General features: G+C 44.6%; 1 protein-coding gene across 3 annotated transcripts; it reads left to right on the top strand.

The window, feature by feature from the left end:
* The first annotated feature begins 1,991 nt into the window (after window positions 1–1,991).
* On the top strand, window positions 1,992–3,969 carry LOC125511107. 3 transcript variants are annotated; one of them, XR_007284901.1, is made up of 3 exons: window positions 1,992–2,280; window positions 2,356–3,166; window positions 3,442–3,580. XR_007284901.1 is itself a non-coding variant. In XM_048676392.1 (3 exons), exons 2-3 carry the CDS (start codon window positions 3,081–3,083, stop codon window positions 3,648–3,650), a joined length of 291 nt encoding a protein of 96 aa, XP_048532349.1. In that variant the 5' UTR covers window positions 1,992–2,280; window positions 2,356–3,080; the 3' UTR covers window positions 3,651–3,969. The 3 variants fall into 3 exon arrangements, 2 of the variants coding, with proteins under 2 accessions (XP_048532349.1, XP_048532350.1); XM_048676392.1 differs by having other exon boundaries at window positions 2,356–3,162; window positions 3,442–3,969; XM_048676393.1 differs by lacking the exon at window positions 1,992–2,280 and having other exon boundaries at window positions 2,287–3,162; window positions 3,442–3,969.
* Window positions 3,970–12,768: the final 8,799 nt, after the last annotated feature.

The raw sequence follows: 12,768 nt of genomic DNA, 5'->3' as shown, positions 1-12,768 counted from the left end.
GATTTTGGGCCACATGATTGCGTCGTGATCCGTAAAGTGGATTGCTTGTGTGCTTACAGCTTAATCCCGTGCGAATTCCTGCACGATACAGGTTTTGGCAGAGACATCACGGTTCACCCACCACACCTCATGCTTTTTCTCTTAACTTCACAATTATAAGCCAATGTATCTTTTGGATAAGAAATCCAACTTGTATTTTGTTTGCACATTCGTGTTAGTTGTGACGAGGGATCTGGGAGAAGGCCACTCTTCAACATGTTTGGACAAGTTTTTGAAACTTCATCAAGTTTCAACTACTGAAACTTGATAAGAACGAATGATAAATTCCCTCTCATTCACCACGTTTCAAAACTTCAACTAAAACACAAAATTTAAACCCTAAGGCCTAATTTGGCAATATAGTTTTCTCAAAACTGCAGTAATCTAAAACTTAAGTATTCAATTGCCTAGGCAACGAATATTCAGTTTCTAAAAACCATATTTTTTTCTTCTTCAATCTAGCAAAAAGTGGTCAAGATTTGTTAAATACCACAAAAAAACCATGGTATTGGAGATACCACAGTTTATAAAACTATGGTATTTGTTGAAGCCAAACACCTCAAAGTTTTGAAAACTATGGTTTGTGATAAAACCATAGTATTATCAAAATACATCAAAAAAAACTGAGCTGCCAAACACAACCTAGTTTCTAAAACTAAAACTTAAAACCTAGAACCATAAAAGCAATGAAACTCGGTAAAAAAAAACTTAATATTATCACTCGCAAGTTTGAATATGTAAACCTCGGATTTTTTTTTTAGAACTTGTTATAATATACTCAAGATTGGTCTTATTAGAAAGTTCGCGTCACAACAAACACAAATATGCAAATGGAACTTAATTTGGACTTTTGGTTCAAAAGATAAAAGAGATCATGGGAGGTGTGGTGGATGGTGCGATGACGGATGATGTTGAGGTGCCTGCTGCTGGTTTCCTTTGTTGGTCCTCATGGATGTATGTATGTATGTAGCAGTGCCGTGCAAAAGAGTCTGGTTTATGTATGTGGCAAGTGGAGGATTAGTCATGAATTGTGTACAGTAAAGGCGGGCTTGACGCCAAGGCGTTGGCCATGATGGGGTATGAGTTGAGTTCGCTCGTTATCCATCATTGTTTTTCGTTGTACTCTTGTTCTGTGTTCTGATCTGTCACTGGAAGCAGCCGTCTGGGAGTCCATCTCTGTGGGTTGTCGTGATAATTCACCGGGAGTCATCTCTATGGACTGTCGTGATAACACACTGAACACTGGTAGTCCATCTCTGTGGACTCGTGATAATTCACTGGTAGCCCATCTCTGTGGACTGTCGAGGTAATTCACCGGAAGCAGCTGTCTGGGAGTCCATCTCTGTGGTCTTGTAGTGTCCTGATGCCTAACAGGTCCAAGCTAAGCCGGGAGTCAAACAAGTTTATCCCAAACACCTATCCACCATTGATAGATGACGCAGAAAATTGGCAAGCCATATATAGAGAGAGTTGCTTGTAGCTTTGGCCAGACACAAGCACAGCACAAAACCATCATCCCACGAGCAGATCGACAGGAGTGGGAAGAGCAAGTTTAGGACCAACCAAGGATGAAGAGCAGCACGCTGGTGGCGATCCTAATCCTCCATGCCGTCATGGTCATGGGAATCCTCTCACACTCACAGGCCGTCGACGGTGCGTTCGCTGCTGATGCTTACCGTCCGTCCCAATTTACGTATCTGTCTCGCGCGAAACAATTTTGGTATACAGATGACGCAGAAAATTGGCAAGCTATATATAGAGAGTTGCTTGTAGCTTTGGCCAGACACAAGCACAGCACAAAACCATCATCCCACGAGCAGATCGACAGGAGTGGGAAGAGCAAGTTTAGGACCAACCAAGGATGAAGAGCAGCACGCTGGTGGCGATCCTACTCCTCCACGCCGTCATGGTCATGGGAATCCTCTCACACTCACAGGCCGTCGACGGTACGTTCGCTGCTGGTGCTTACCGTCCGTCCCAATTTACGTATCTGTCTCGCGCGGAACAATTTTGGTATACAGATGACGCAGAAAATTGGCAAGCTATATATAGAGAGAGTTGCTTGTAGCTTTGGCCAGACACAAGCACAGCACAAAACCATCATCCCACGAGCAGATCGACAGGAGTGGGAAGACCAAGTTTAGGACCAACCAAGGATGAAGAGCAGCACACTGGTGGCGATCCTAATCCTCCACGCCGTCATGGTCATGGGAATCCTCTCACACTCACAGGCCGTCGACGGTACGTTCGCTGTTGATGCTTACCGTCCGTCCCAATTTACGTATCTGTCTCGCGCGGAACAATTTTGGTATACAGATGACGCAGAAAATTGGCAAGCTATATATAGAGAGAGTTGCTTGTAGCTTTGGCCAGACACAAGCACAGCACAAAACCATCATCTCACGAGCAGATCGACAGGAGTGGGAAGAGCAAGTTTAGGACCAACCAAGGATGAAGAGCAGCACGCTGGTGGCGATCCTAATCCTCCACGCCGTCATGGTCATGGGAATCCTCTCACACTCACAGGCCGTCGACGGTACGTTCGCTGCTGATGCTTACCGTCCGTCCCAATTTACGTATCTGTCTCGCGCGGAACAATTTTGGTATACAGATGACGCAGAAAATTGGCAAGCTATATATAGAGAGAGTTGTTTGTAGCTTTGGCCAGACACAAGCACAGTACAAAACCATCATCCCACGAGCAGATCGACAGGAGTGGGAAGAGCAAGTTTAGGACCAACCAAGGATGAAGAGCAGCACGCTGGTGGCGATCCTAATCCTCCACGCCGTCATGGTCATGGGAATCCTCTCACACTCACAGGCCGTCGACGGTACGTTCGCTGCTGATGCTTACTGTCCGTCCCAATTTACGTATCTGTCTCGCGCGGAACAATTTTGGTATACAGATGACGCAGAAAATTGGCAAGCTATATATAGAGAGAGTTGCTTGTAGCTTTGGCCAGACACAAGCACAGCACAGAACCATCATCCCACGAGCAGATCGACAGGAGTGGGAAGAGCAAGTTTAGGACCAACCAAGGATGAAGAGCAGCACGCTGGTGGCGATCCTAATCCTCCACGCCGTCATGGTCATGGGAATCCTCTCACAGGCCGCCGCTAACGGTACGTACGTTCCAGTTCTGTCCCGGCCGCAACAACGTCTGATTGCATCTTTGTCATCGATGGCGCTAAGATCTTAGCTTATACTGTACTCCCTCTGTAAATTAATATAAGAGTGTTCATCTTGCATGATAACTACTTTAATGATTTAAATGCTTTTATATTAATTTACGGAGGAGGTACATACATGTGATAATTAGCTGATGTGAATCCAGTTAGCATGCAAGATGACGACGTCTTGTAAGGCGACGGATTGAGATTTGATTGCGTGCATGCGTGCAGATAACTTCCCCAAGTGCTGCGACAAGTGCGACTCCTGGTCGGGGTACCAGTTCTATGACGACGTCGGCCCCAGGTGCCGCCACGGCTGCGCCAACTGCCAGGGGGTGCAGATGAGGCCCGTGAAGACGTTCCGGTGTGGAGATGGACGCCCCGTCTTCGACGGGCAGGGCACGCCCACGCCCTGCCCGCCGCCGTGCAAAAAGCACTGATCGCTCCAGCTCCCTCAGACACTGACGAGATCGATGTTGCGCCCAAAATATAAAATAAAAAGGCTCCGGTGAGATGAGCAGAGCCACGCTTAGCGTTCTCTTTCCTTTGAGAGATAATATAGTTGATGTAGCTTTAAATTAAATAAATAAACACGGGCATTAGTTTATATATGCGTCTCTGCTTAACCAAATAAAAATCAGTTTATTTGTGCGAAATATTTGTGCTCTTCAGTGCGCAGCGGTGAACGGAACCTTCTCGGTGCTCAAGCATGTATGTATAGTTGCCACACTCGGTGTGAGTCGGAATAATTATTTTTTTCCAACTTTTCCCACGTAAGGATAAACTCCGGCTCTGCACCGAAATACATAAGGTTGACGTTTGTACTAGTCCAGTGCAGCGATGAACGGTTCCTTCTCGGTGGACGACGATTCGTGGCACGCAAAGGCTAGGACACATGGATTCCGGGCCACATGATTGCGCCGTGATCGGTAAAGTGGACTGGTCACATGCATGTGTTTAGACCTTTGCATGTGTTTGAAGCTTAATCCCCCGTGAATTCCTGCACGAGACATGTTTTGGCAGAGATAGAACGGTTCACCCACCTCACCTCCCATGCCTTTTCTCTTGACTAGAAATTTTAATTTTATTGTATTTTTGGATCCAAAATCCAATTTGTATTTCTTTTGCACATTCGTGTTAGTTGTGACAAGGGATTTGGAACAAGACCACTCTTGAACAAGTTTGGACAAGTGCTTGAAACTTCACCAAGTTTCAACTACCCAAACATGATAAGAACGAATGATAAATTCACCAAGTTTCAAAACTAAAACTTAAACACAAACCATAAACCCTAAGTTTCTAAAACTAAATTGTAAGCCCCCAGCCCTAAACCCTAGGCCCCAAATCAAAAACCTAGAACTCTAAAAGCAAAAACTTGGTAATTTTTTTAATATAACTACTATCTGAATATTTAAACCTTGGATTTTTTTAGAAGTTGTCAAAATATATTCAAGGCCGGTCTTGTTTGAAAGTTCTCGTCGCAACGAACACAAATATGCAAACGAAACTTAACTTGGACATTTGATTCAAAAGATAAAGTAGATTCAAATTTGAAGATGAAATGAAAAGGCATGTGAGGTGGGGTGGATGGGGCATGTAATTCTGGCAAAAGCCACCAAAAGCATGCATGGATGGACCCCGCACTATAGTAATCAAAGGCCTTAAGACCAAACAAGTTTGCGGATCTTAAAGCAGTTCGACGGTTGCATGCAAAAAATGTTGTTTTGTGATCAAGAGAAAACAATTATACATCTTTTCATTTCCTACCCTTTTTGTTGCTTTGATCTGGCACACTACAACTTGTCACCCCGGCCCCAATAAGTATCCCAAATTTTTTTGGTAACTTGGTAGTTGGTATCAATCCAAAGTTTAGGGTCATATATATGTAGGGGTTTGTGCCTTACTTTGAGCAATTTGAAACTGCCAAAATGATTGTGCTTTTAACGGGCCATCTTTTGTAAACTTTTTTGTAGGTTATCATCCGGGCGACATATATATATATATGTGTGTGTGTGTGTGTGTGTGTGTGTGTGTGGTCATCACTTCAGCGTAGGGACGCTCCGGAGCACATGGCCTTTGGGTGCAACCGTCTGGCGATGGCTGCTCACGCGTATTCAATCTGTTTGGTTGGCGTGTCATTATTAGATTATGTGGTTAAGATAATCTTCTTTTCCGACCGGTTGGTCTTTCCACTTTGTATTTTAGCATTTTGAAATAATCAAATCACTTTTAATAAATTTAGCTGTGTGCTTCATGATGATGAAGAGCCCACCCCCCCCCCCCTTTCAAAAAAGAAGTGCATGGCAAATTTTTATTTCCTTCAAGTTATTATGTTACCTCTTCTGTTATGTATGAAATAAATTTTGATTTGTGACAACAGAACTGCATTTTCCTTAGATAATAAGTTATCGGTGTATCATGGATTGTATTTTCGTTCATTGGTCTATTAAGTGGAAGCTGACATTATTAACAAATGTAACGAGAAAAGAAAACCCATGCACACTGATAAAAATAAAATAGCACGACAAAGCATACTTTCCTTCTAATTTATGACATACCCAATAATAATTATGAGAAAATGGGTGCATGCACGGGGCTTGGAAGATGGAGAACTGAAGATGTATGCCTAACAAGTCCAAGTCAAGGAAAAGACACAAGACTAAGGTATGTGAGAAATCAAGCAAGTTTATCCCGAACTCCTATCCACAAGGACGGCATCCGGCTGCCTCCTTCCCGACGACGCGTGTATGACTGTTTGGGAGAGCAGGTCTCCGAAACCCGCTCTTTGTGATCCTCTAGAGGGATAAAGTTTTTGAAGAGCGTCTCGGCATGACTACTCGTTACTGTTTGTCTACGTCCACAACTTCAACTACTTCCTCGACCATGTTGGAATTTTGCTACTAGGCCTTTGGCCCAAAGCCCAACTAAAATTCTGAAATTCTCTTGGCCCATTCATGCACACTTGTGAGTGGAGTGAGTGAGACTAAAGTTTAGTCTCACCTCGAAAGTTGAGAGAGAGTTGCACCTCTTTATAAGGTGAGCGCTTCTACCACTTGTATGAGTATGAGAAGAGGAGACCTACACGCGCGCTCCTCCTCCTCGCTCGCCACGCTGCGTCGCGGGTTGCGGGATTGAGCTGAGCCGAGGACAGAGCTATGCACGTTGTCTATGTTTTTGGGGAGCGCACTCGCGCGACTGCTGGCAGCGACGACTTCGCGAACGACGACTTCTTCCCCGACCTCGGCAACCTCATCCTCGACGACATGGGAGACAACGTCAACGCCGGCGGTGCTGCTACCGCTGTACCGTATGTGATTCTATCCTTCCTGTTTGAGATCGTGATAGAATTCATGTTTCTAGTATGTGCCCTAGATGTGATTTGTTCATCTACTATGATAGTTCGCATGATTAGTTTAATCTCTGCTATTGCTGTCATGATTTATCTTGTGTTCATTCGGAGTGTTCTGGATGATTCCATTATGGATCCGTATATGTCGTTTGAAAACGGCAAGAACATGTGGGTTGCGCTCGAGGCCAAGTTTATGACTACAAGATGACTGATAAGCGCTTTGTTGTACAGCGGGCTCATGAGATACAGTCACTCACAAAAGAACTTGAGTACTTCAAGTGTGTGTTACCGGACAAATTTGTTGCCGGAGGCATCATCGCCAAGCTTCCACCTTCGTGGAATAATTTTGCTACTTTCCTGAAATACAAGAGACAAGAGTTTTCCGTTGCGGATCTCATTGATACTCTTGATGTTGAAGAGAAGGCGAGAGCAAAGGACACACGTGCTCAAGTTGCTGAGGGAGCTTCTAGTGCCCACATGGTACAGAAGAAGAACTTCCAGCCCAACAAGTTCAAAAACAACAAGAACAAAACTCAGGGCAAAGGCAAGTTTGATACAAAGAACAAGCCGTCACATTCTACCAACTTCAAGAAGAATTCGCATAAGAAAGGGAAGGGACTTTGCCATGTCTGCGGTGATCCTAATCACTGGGCTCCGAAGTGTCCTAACCGCTTTGAGGAGCGCGAACATGAGAAGAGCGGCAAGTCCGCTAATGTTGTCATCGGTGATACTGATATGAAGGATTCTGGGTACGGTATTCTTCCTATCATCCTTTCAGTATTTCAATCTCCTGATTGGTTAATTGACACCGGTGCCAATGTACATGTTTGTGTTGATGCCTCCATGTTTTCTTCTTACCAGGTCACAGGGACTTCTTTCGTGCTGATGGGGAACGGGTCACATGCCATCGTTCGAGGTGTTGGTACGGTCGATCTGAAGTTTACTTCTGGGAAGACCATGCGGCTGAAGAACGTTCATCATGTGCCGTCCATCAATAAAAATCTCGTTAGCGGTTTCCGTTTATATGGAGATGATTTTAAGTTGGTTTTCGAATCCAATAAAGTTGTAATTTCTAAGTATGGACAATTTGTTGGAAAAGGCTATGAGAGCGGAGGCTTGTTCCGCCTCGCCTGTCTTTGTCAGATATTTACACTAAAGTTATTAATAATATTTGCCACAATAATGAGTCTGATATTTGGCATTCACGACTTTGTCATATTAATTTTGGTTGCATGACGCGGCTAGCCAATATGAATTTAATTCCGAAAATCTCTACTGTCAAAGGCTCTAAGTGCCAAGTATGTGTGCAAGCTAAGCAACCTCGCAAGTCCCATAAGACTGCAGAGGCAAGAGACTTGGCGCCACTAGAGCTGATACATTCTGATCTTTGTGAGATGAATGGCGTGTTGATAAAAGGTGGAAAGAGATACTTCCTGACGTTGATTGATGACTCCACTAGATATTGTTACGTGTATCTTTTGAAATCAAAAGATGAGCCTTTAACTTTCTTCAAAAACTATAAAGCTGAGGCAGAGAACCAACTTGATCGAAAAATTAAACGGCTTAGGTCCGATCGTGGTGGAGAGTATTTTTCCAACGAATTTGATCTATTTTGTGCGGAACATGGTGTAATCCATGAGAGGACGCCTCCCTACTCACCTCAGTCAAATGGGGTAGCCGAAAGAAAGAATCAAACTCTAACTGATATGGTTAACACCATGTTAGACACATCGGGTCTTTCTAAGGAATGGTGGGGGAGGCGCTAATGATTGCGTGTCATGTCCTAAACCGAGTTCCCACAAAGCATAAGACCATGATTCCATTTGAGGAATGAGAAAGGAAAAGATTGAAACTCTCTTACCTACGTACTTGGGGTTGTTTGGCGAAAGTCAATATACCAATTCCCAAGAAGCGCAAGCTTGGACCAAAAACCATGGATTGTGTTCTTCTGGGCTATGCTTTTCATAGAGTTGGCTATAGATTTTTGATAATAAAATCTGAGGTATCCGACATGCATGTTGGAACGATTATGGAGTCGAATGATGTGACTTTCTTTGAGGACATATTTTCGATGAAGGATATGTCGAGTTCATCAAACCAGGAGATACCTACTCCATCTAGTGAGGAATTCGCTGTAATTCCTGAACCCACCATTGCGATGGAACACGTCGAGAATCCTGTTGAGGGTGACAATGGAACTCCTGTGAGGAGTAAGAGATAGAGGACTGCAAAGTCCTTTGGTTATGATTTCATTGTGTACCTCGTGGATGACACACCCAGGACTATTTTAGAAGCATGTGCATCTCCTGATGCTGACTACTGGAAGGAAGCTGTTCGTAGCGAGATGGATTTCATCTTAGCTAACGGAACCTGGAAGATCACTGACCGTCCTTATGGGTGCAAACCTGTAGGATGTAAGTGGGTGTTCAAGAAGAAGCTTAGACCTGATGGTACGATTGAAAAGTACAAGGCACGGCTTGTGGCTAAGGGTTATACCCAGAAAGAAGGTGAAGACTTCTTTGATACTTACTCACCCGTGGCTAGACCAACCACAATTCGGGTGCTACTATCACTGGCTGCCTCACATGGTCTTCTTGTTCATCAAGTGGACGTTAAGACGGTTTTCCTCAATGGAGAGTTGAAGGAGGAAATTTCTATGGATCAACCAGATGGTTTTGTAGTACCTGGTCAGGAAGGAAAGGTGTGCAAATTATTAAAGTCTTTATATGGCCTTAAACAAGCTCATAAGGAGTGGCATGAGAAGTTCGAAAGAACATTAACCGCTGCCGGCTTTGTAGTAAATGGCGGTGACAAGTGCGTGTACTATCGCCATGGTGGGGGCAAAGGAGTTATTCTTTGTCTGTATGTCGATGACATGCTGATCTGTGGAACCAACCTTGATTTAATCAAGGAGGTTAAGGATTTATTATCTCGTTGCTTTGAGATGAAGGATCTAGGAGTAGTTGATGTTATCTTAAACATCAAGATGTTAAGAGATGAAAATGGTGGGATCACACTGCTTTAGTCTCATTATGTGGAAAAGATCTTGAGTCGTTTTGGGTATAGTGACTGCACGCCTTCTCCAACTCCATATGATGCTAGTGTGTTGCTTCGAATGAATCGACGGATTGCTAGAAATCAACTGAGGTATTCTCATATTATTGGCTCGCTTATGTATTTGGCGAGTGCCATGAGGCCTGACATCTCTTTTGCTGTAAGCAAGCTGAGTCGGTTTGTGTCAAAACCGGGAGATGATCATTGGCATGCGCTTGAGAGAGTTATGCGCTATTTGAAAGGTACTGCGAGCTATGTGATTCACTACACTGGGTATCCAAAGGTACTGGAGGGTTATAGTGACTCAAACTGGATATCTGATACTGATGAGATTAAAGCCACAAGTGGTTATGTTTTTACACTTGGTGGTGGCGCTGATTCCTGAAAGTCTTGCAAGCAGACCATCTTAACGAGGTCAACTATGGAAGCAGAACTCACAGTATTAGACACTGCCACTGTTGAAGCAGAGTGGCTTCGTGAGCTCTTGATGGACTTATCTATGGTTGAAAAACCAATACCCCTATCCTGATGAACTGTGATAATCAAACTGTGATCGTCAAGATAAACCGTTCTAAGGACAATATGAAGTCCTCAAGACATGTGAAGAGGGACTAAAATCTGTCAGAAATTTGAGGAACTCCGGAGTTATTACGTTGGATTATATCCAAACGTCGAAAAACTTGGCAGATCCCTTCACAAAGGGTCTATCACGTAACGTTATAGATAATGCATCGATGAAGATGGGCTTGAGACCCACCGCATGAGTTGTCCATAGTGGTAACCCACTCTATGTGATCGAAGATCCCGTGAAGTAGAAGTGGGAGACAAGCTGTTGGTCAGCTGAGAGGAGAGTATCCCTATTTTAATTATCCCACTCCATGAAGATGCAATACTCTCATGATCTGCATGGCAGGTTGGTATTTATCTTAATGTGTTCCAAGTGGCTTATTTGAGTAAGCAGAGATCTGTTGTCCTGCAGAGCATCTCCTGAGAAACACACCTATATAAATTTGACTGTTAACGTCGCAGTCTATGAGAATTGGGTGTTCTCTAATAAATTCATGAAAGGCCCTGGAGTATGACATATATGCTCCACCTGCGGTGAAGCCTTGCGGCAGCCCAGTATCGGTCAAGAATTTGTGTGAAACTAGTTTCGCGGATAACTTGTAGTTCAAGGCATAGTCCACTATTCAAGTTGTGATCTAGTGTAGCATAAAAATCTAAGTGGAAGTTCTGAAGGAAATATGCCCTAGAGGCTATTTATTTCCTTATATCATGATAAATGTTTATTATTCATGCTAGAATTGTATTAACCGGAAACATAATACATGTGTGAATACATAGACAAACAGAGTGTCACTAGTATGCCTCTACTTGACTAGCTCGTTAATCAAAGATGGTTATGTTTCCTAACCATGAACAAAGTGTTGTTATTTGATTAACGAGGTCACATCATTAGTTGAATGATCTAATTGACATGACCCATTCCATTAGCTTAGCACCCGATCGTTTAGTATGTTGCTATTGCTTTCTTCATGACTTATACATGTTCCTATGACTATGAGATTGTGCAACTCCCGTTTGCCGGAGGAACACTTTGGGTGCTACCAAACGTCACAACGTAACTGGGTGATTATAAAGGAGCATTACAGGTGTCTCCAAAGGTACATGTTGGGTTGGCGTATTTCGAGATTAGAATTTGTCACTCCGATTGTCGGAGAGGTATCTCTGGGCCCTCTCGGTAATGCACATCACATAAGCCTTGCAAGCATTACAACTAATATGTTAGTTGTGAGATGATGTATTACGGAACGAGTAAAGAGACTTGCCGGTAACGAGATTGAACTAGGTATTGGATACCGACGATCGAATCTCGGGCAAGTAACATACCGATGACAAAGGGAACAACGTATGTTGTTATGCGGTCTGACCGATAAAGATCTTCGTAGAATATGTAGGAGCCAATATGGGCATCCAGGTCCCGCTATTGGTTATTGACCGGAGATGTGTCTCAGTCATGTCTGCATTGTTCTCGAACCGTAGGGTCCGCACGCTTAACGTTACGATGACAGTTATTATGAGTTTATGCATTTTGATGTACCGAAGTTAGTTCGGAGTCCCGGATGTGCACGGACATGACGAGGAGTCTCGAAATGGTCGAGACATAAAGATTGATATATTGGAAGCCTATGTTTGGATATCGGAAGTGTTCCGGGTGAAATCGAGATTTTACCGGAGTACCGGGAGGTTACCGGAACCCCCCGGGAGCTATATGGGCCTTAGTGGGCTTTAGTGGAAAGGAGAAAGGGGCAGCCCAAGGTGGGCCGCGCGCCTCCCCCCTCCCCTAGTCCTATTAGGACAAGGAGAGGTGGCCGGCCCCCCTCTCTCTCTTTCCCCCTCGGGGAATCCTATTCCAACTAGGATTGGGGGGAGTCCTACTCCCGGTAGGAGTAGGACTCCTCCTGCGCCCTCCTCCTGGCCGGCCGCCCCCTCCCCCTTGGATCCTTTATATACGGGGGCAGGGGGGCACCTCTAGACACACAAGTTGATCCTTGAGATCGTTCCTTAGCCGTGTGCGGTGCCCCCTGCCACCATATTCCACCTCGATCATATTGTAGCGGTGCTTAGGCGAAGCCCTGCGACGATAGAACATCAAGATCGTCACCACGCCGTCGTGCTGACGGAACTCCTCCCCGACGCTTTGCTGGATCGGAGCCCGAGGATCGTCATCGAGCTGTACGTGTGCTAAGAACTCGGAGGTGCCGGAGTAACGGTGCTTGGATCGGTCGGATCGGGAAGACGTACGACTACTTCCTCTACATTGCATCAATGCTTCCGCAGTCGGTCTGCATGGGTACGTAGACAACACTCTCCCCTCTCGTTGCTATGCTTCACCATGATCTTGCGTGTGCGTAGGAAATTTTTTGAAATTACTGCGTTCCCCAACAGTGGCATCAGAGCCTAGGTTTTATGGTTTGATGTTATTTGCACGAGTAGAACACAAGTGAGTTGTGGGCGATATAAGTCATACTGCCTACCAGCATTTCATACTTTGGTTCGGCGGTATTGTTGGACGAGACGACCCGGACCAACATTACGCGTACGCTTACGCGAGACCGGTTCTCCCGACGTGCTTTGCACATAGGTGGCTTGCG

This window comes from Triticum urartu, chromosome 5 (assembly GCF_003073215.2).
Source record: "Triticum urartu cultivar G1812 chromosome 5, Tu2.1, whole genome shotgun sequence".
NCBI classification, from domain to species: domain Eukaryota; kingdom Viridiplantae; phylum Streptophyta; class Magnoliopsida; order Poales; family Poaceae; genus Triticum; species Triticum urartu.
This window is presented reverse-complemented; position numbering and strand designations above follow the sequence as displayed.

What these genes read in the sequence shown, in the direction of transcription:
- LOC125511107 (XM_048676392.1), top strand. Translation starts at nt 3,081, where the DNA reads ATGAAGAGCAGCACGCTGGTGGCGATCCTAATCCTCCACGCCGTCATG. An exon ending in CTCACAGGCCGCCGCTAACG is followed by an intron (nt 3,163 to 3,441) that starts GTACGTACGTTC and finishes GCATGCGTGCAG; the next exon opens with ATAACTTCCCCAAGTGCTGC.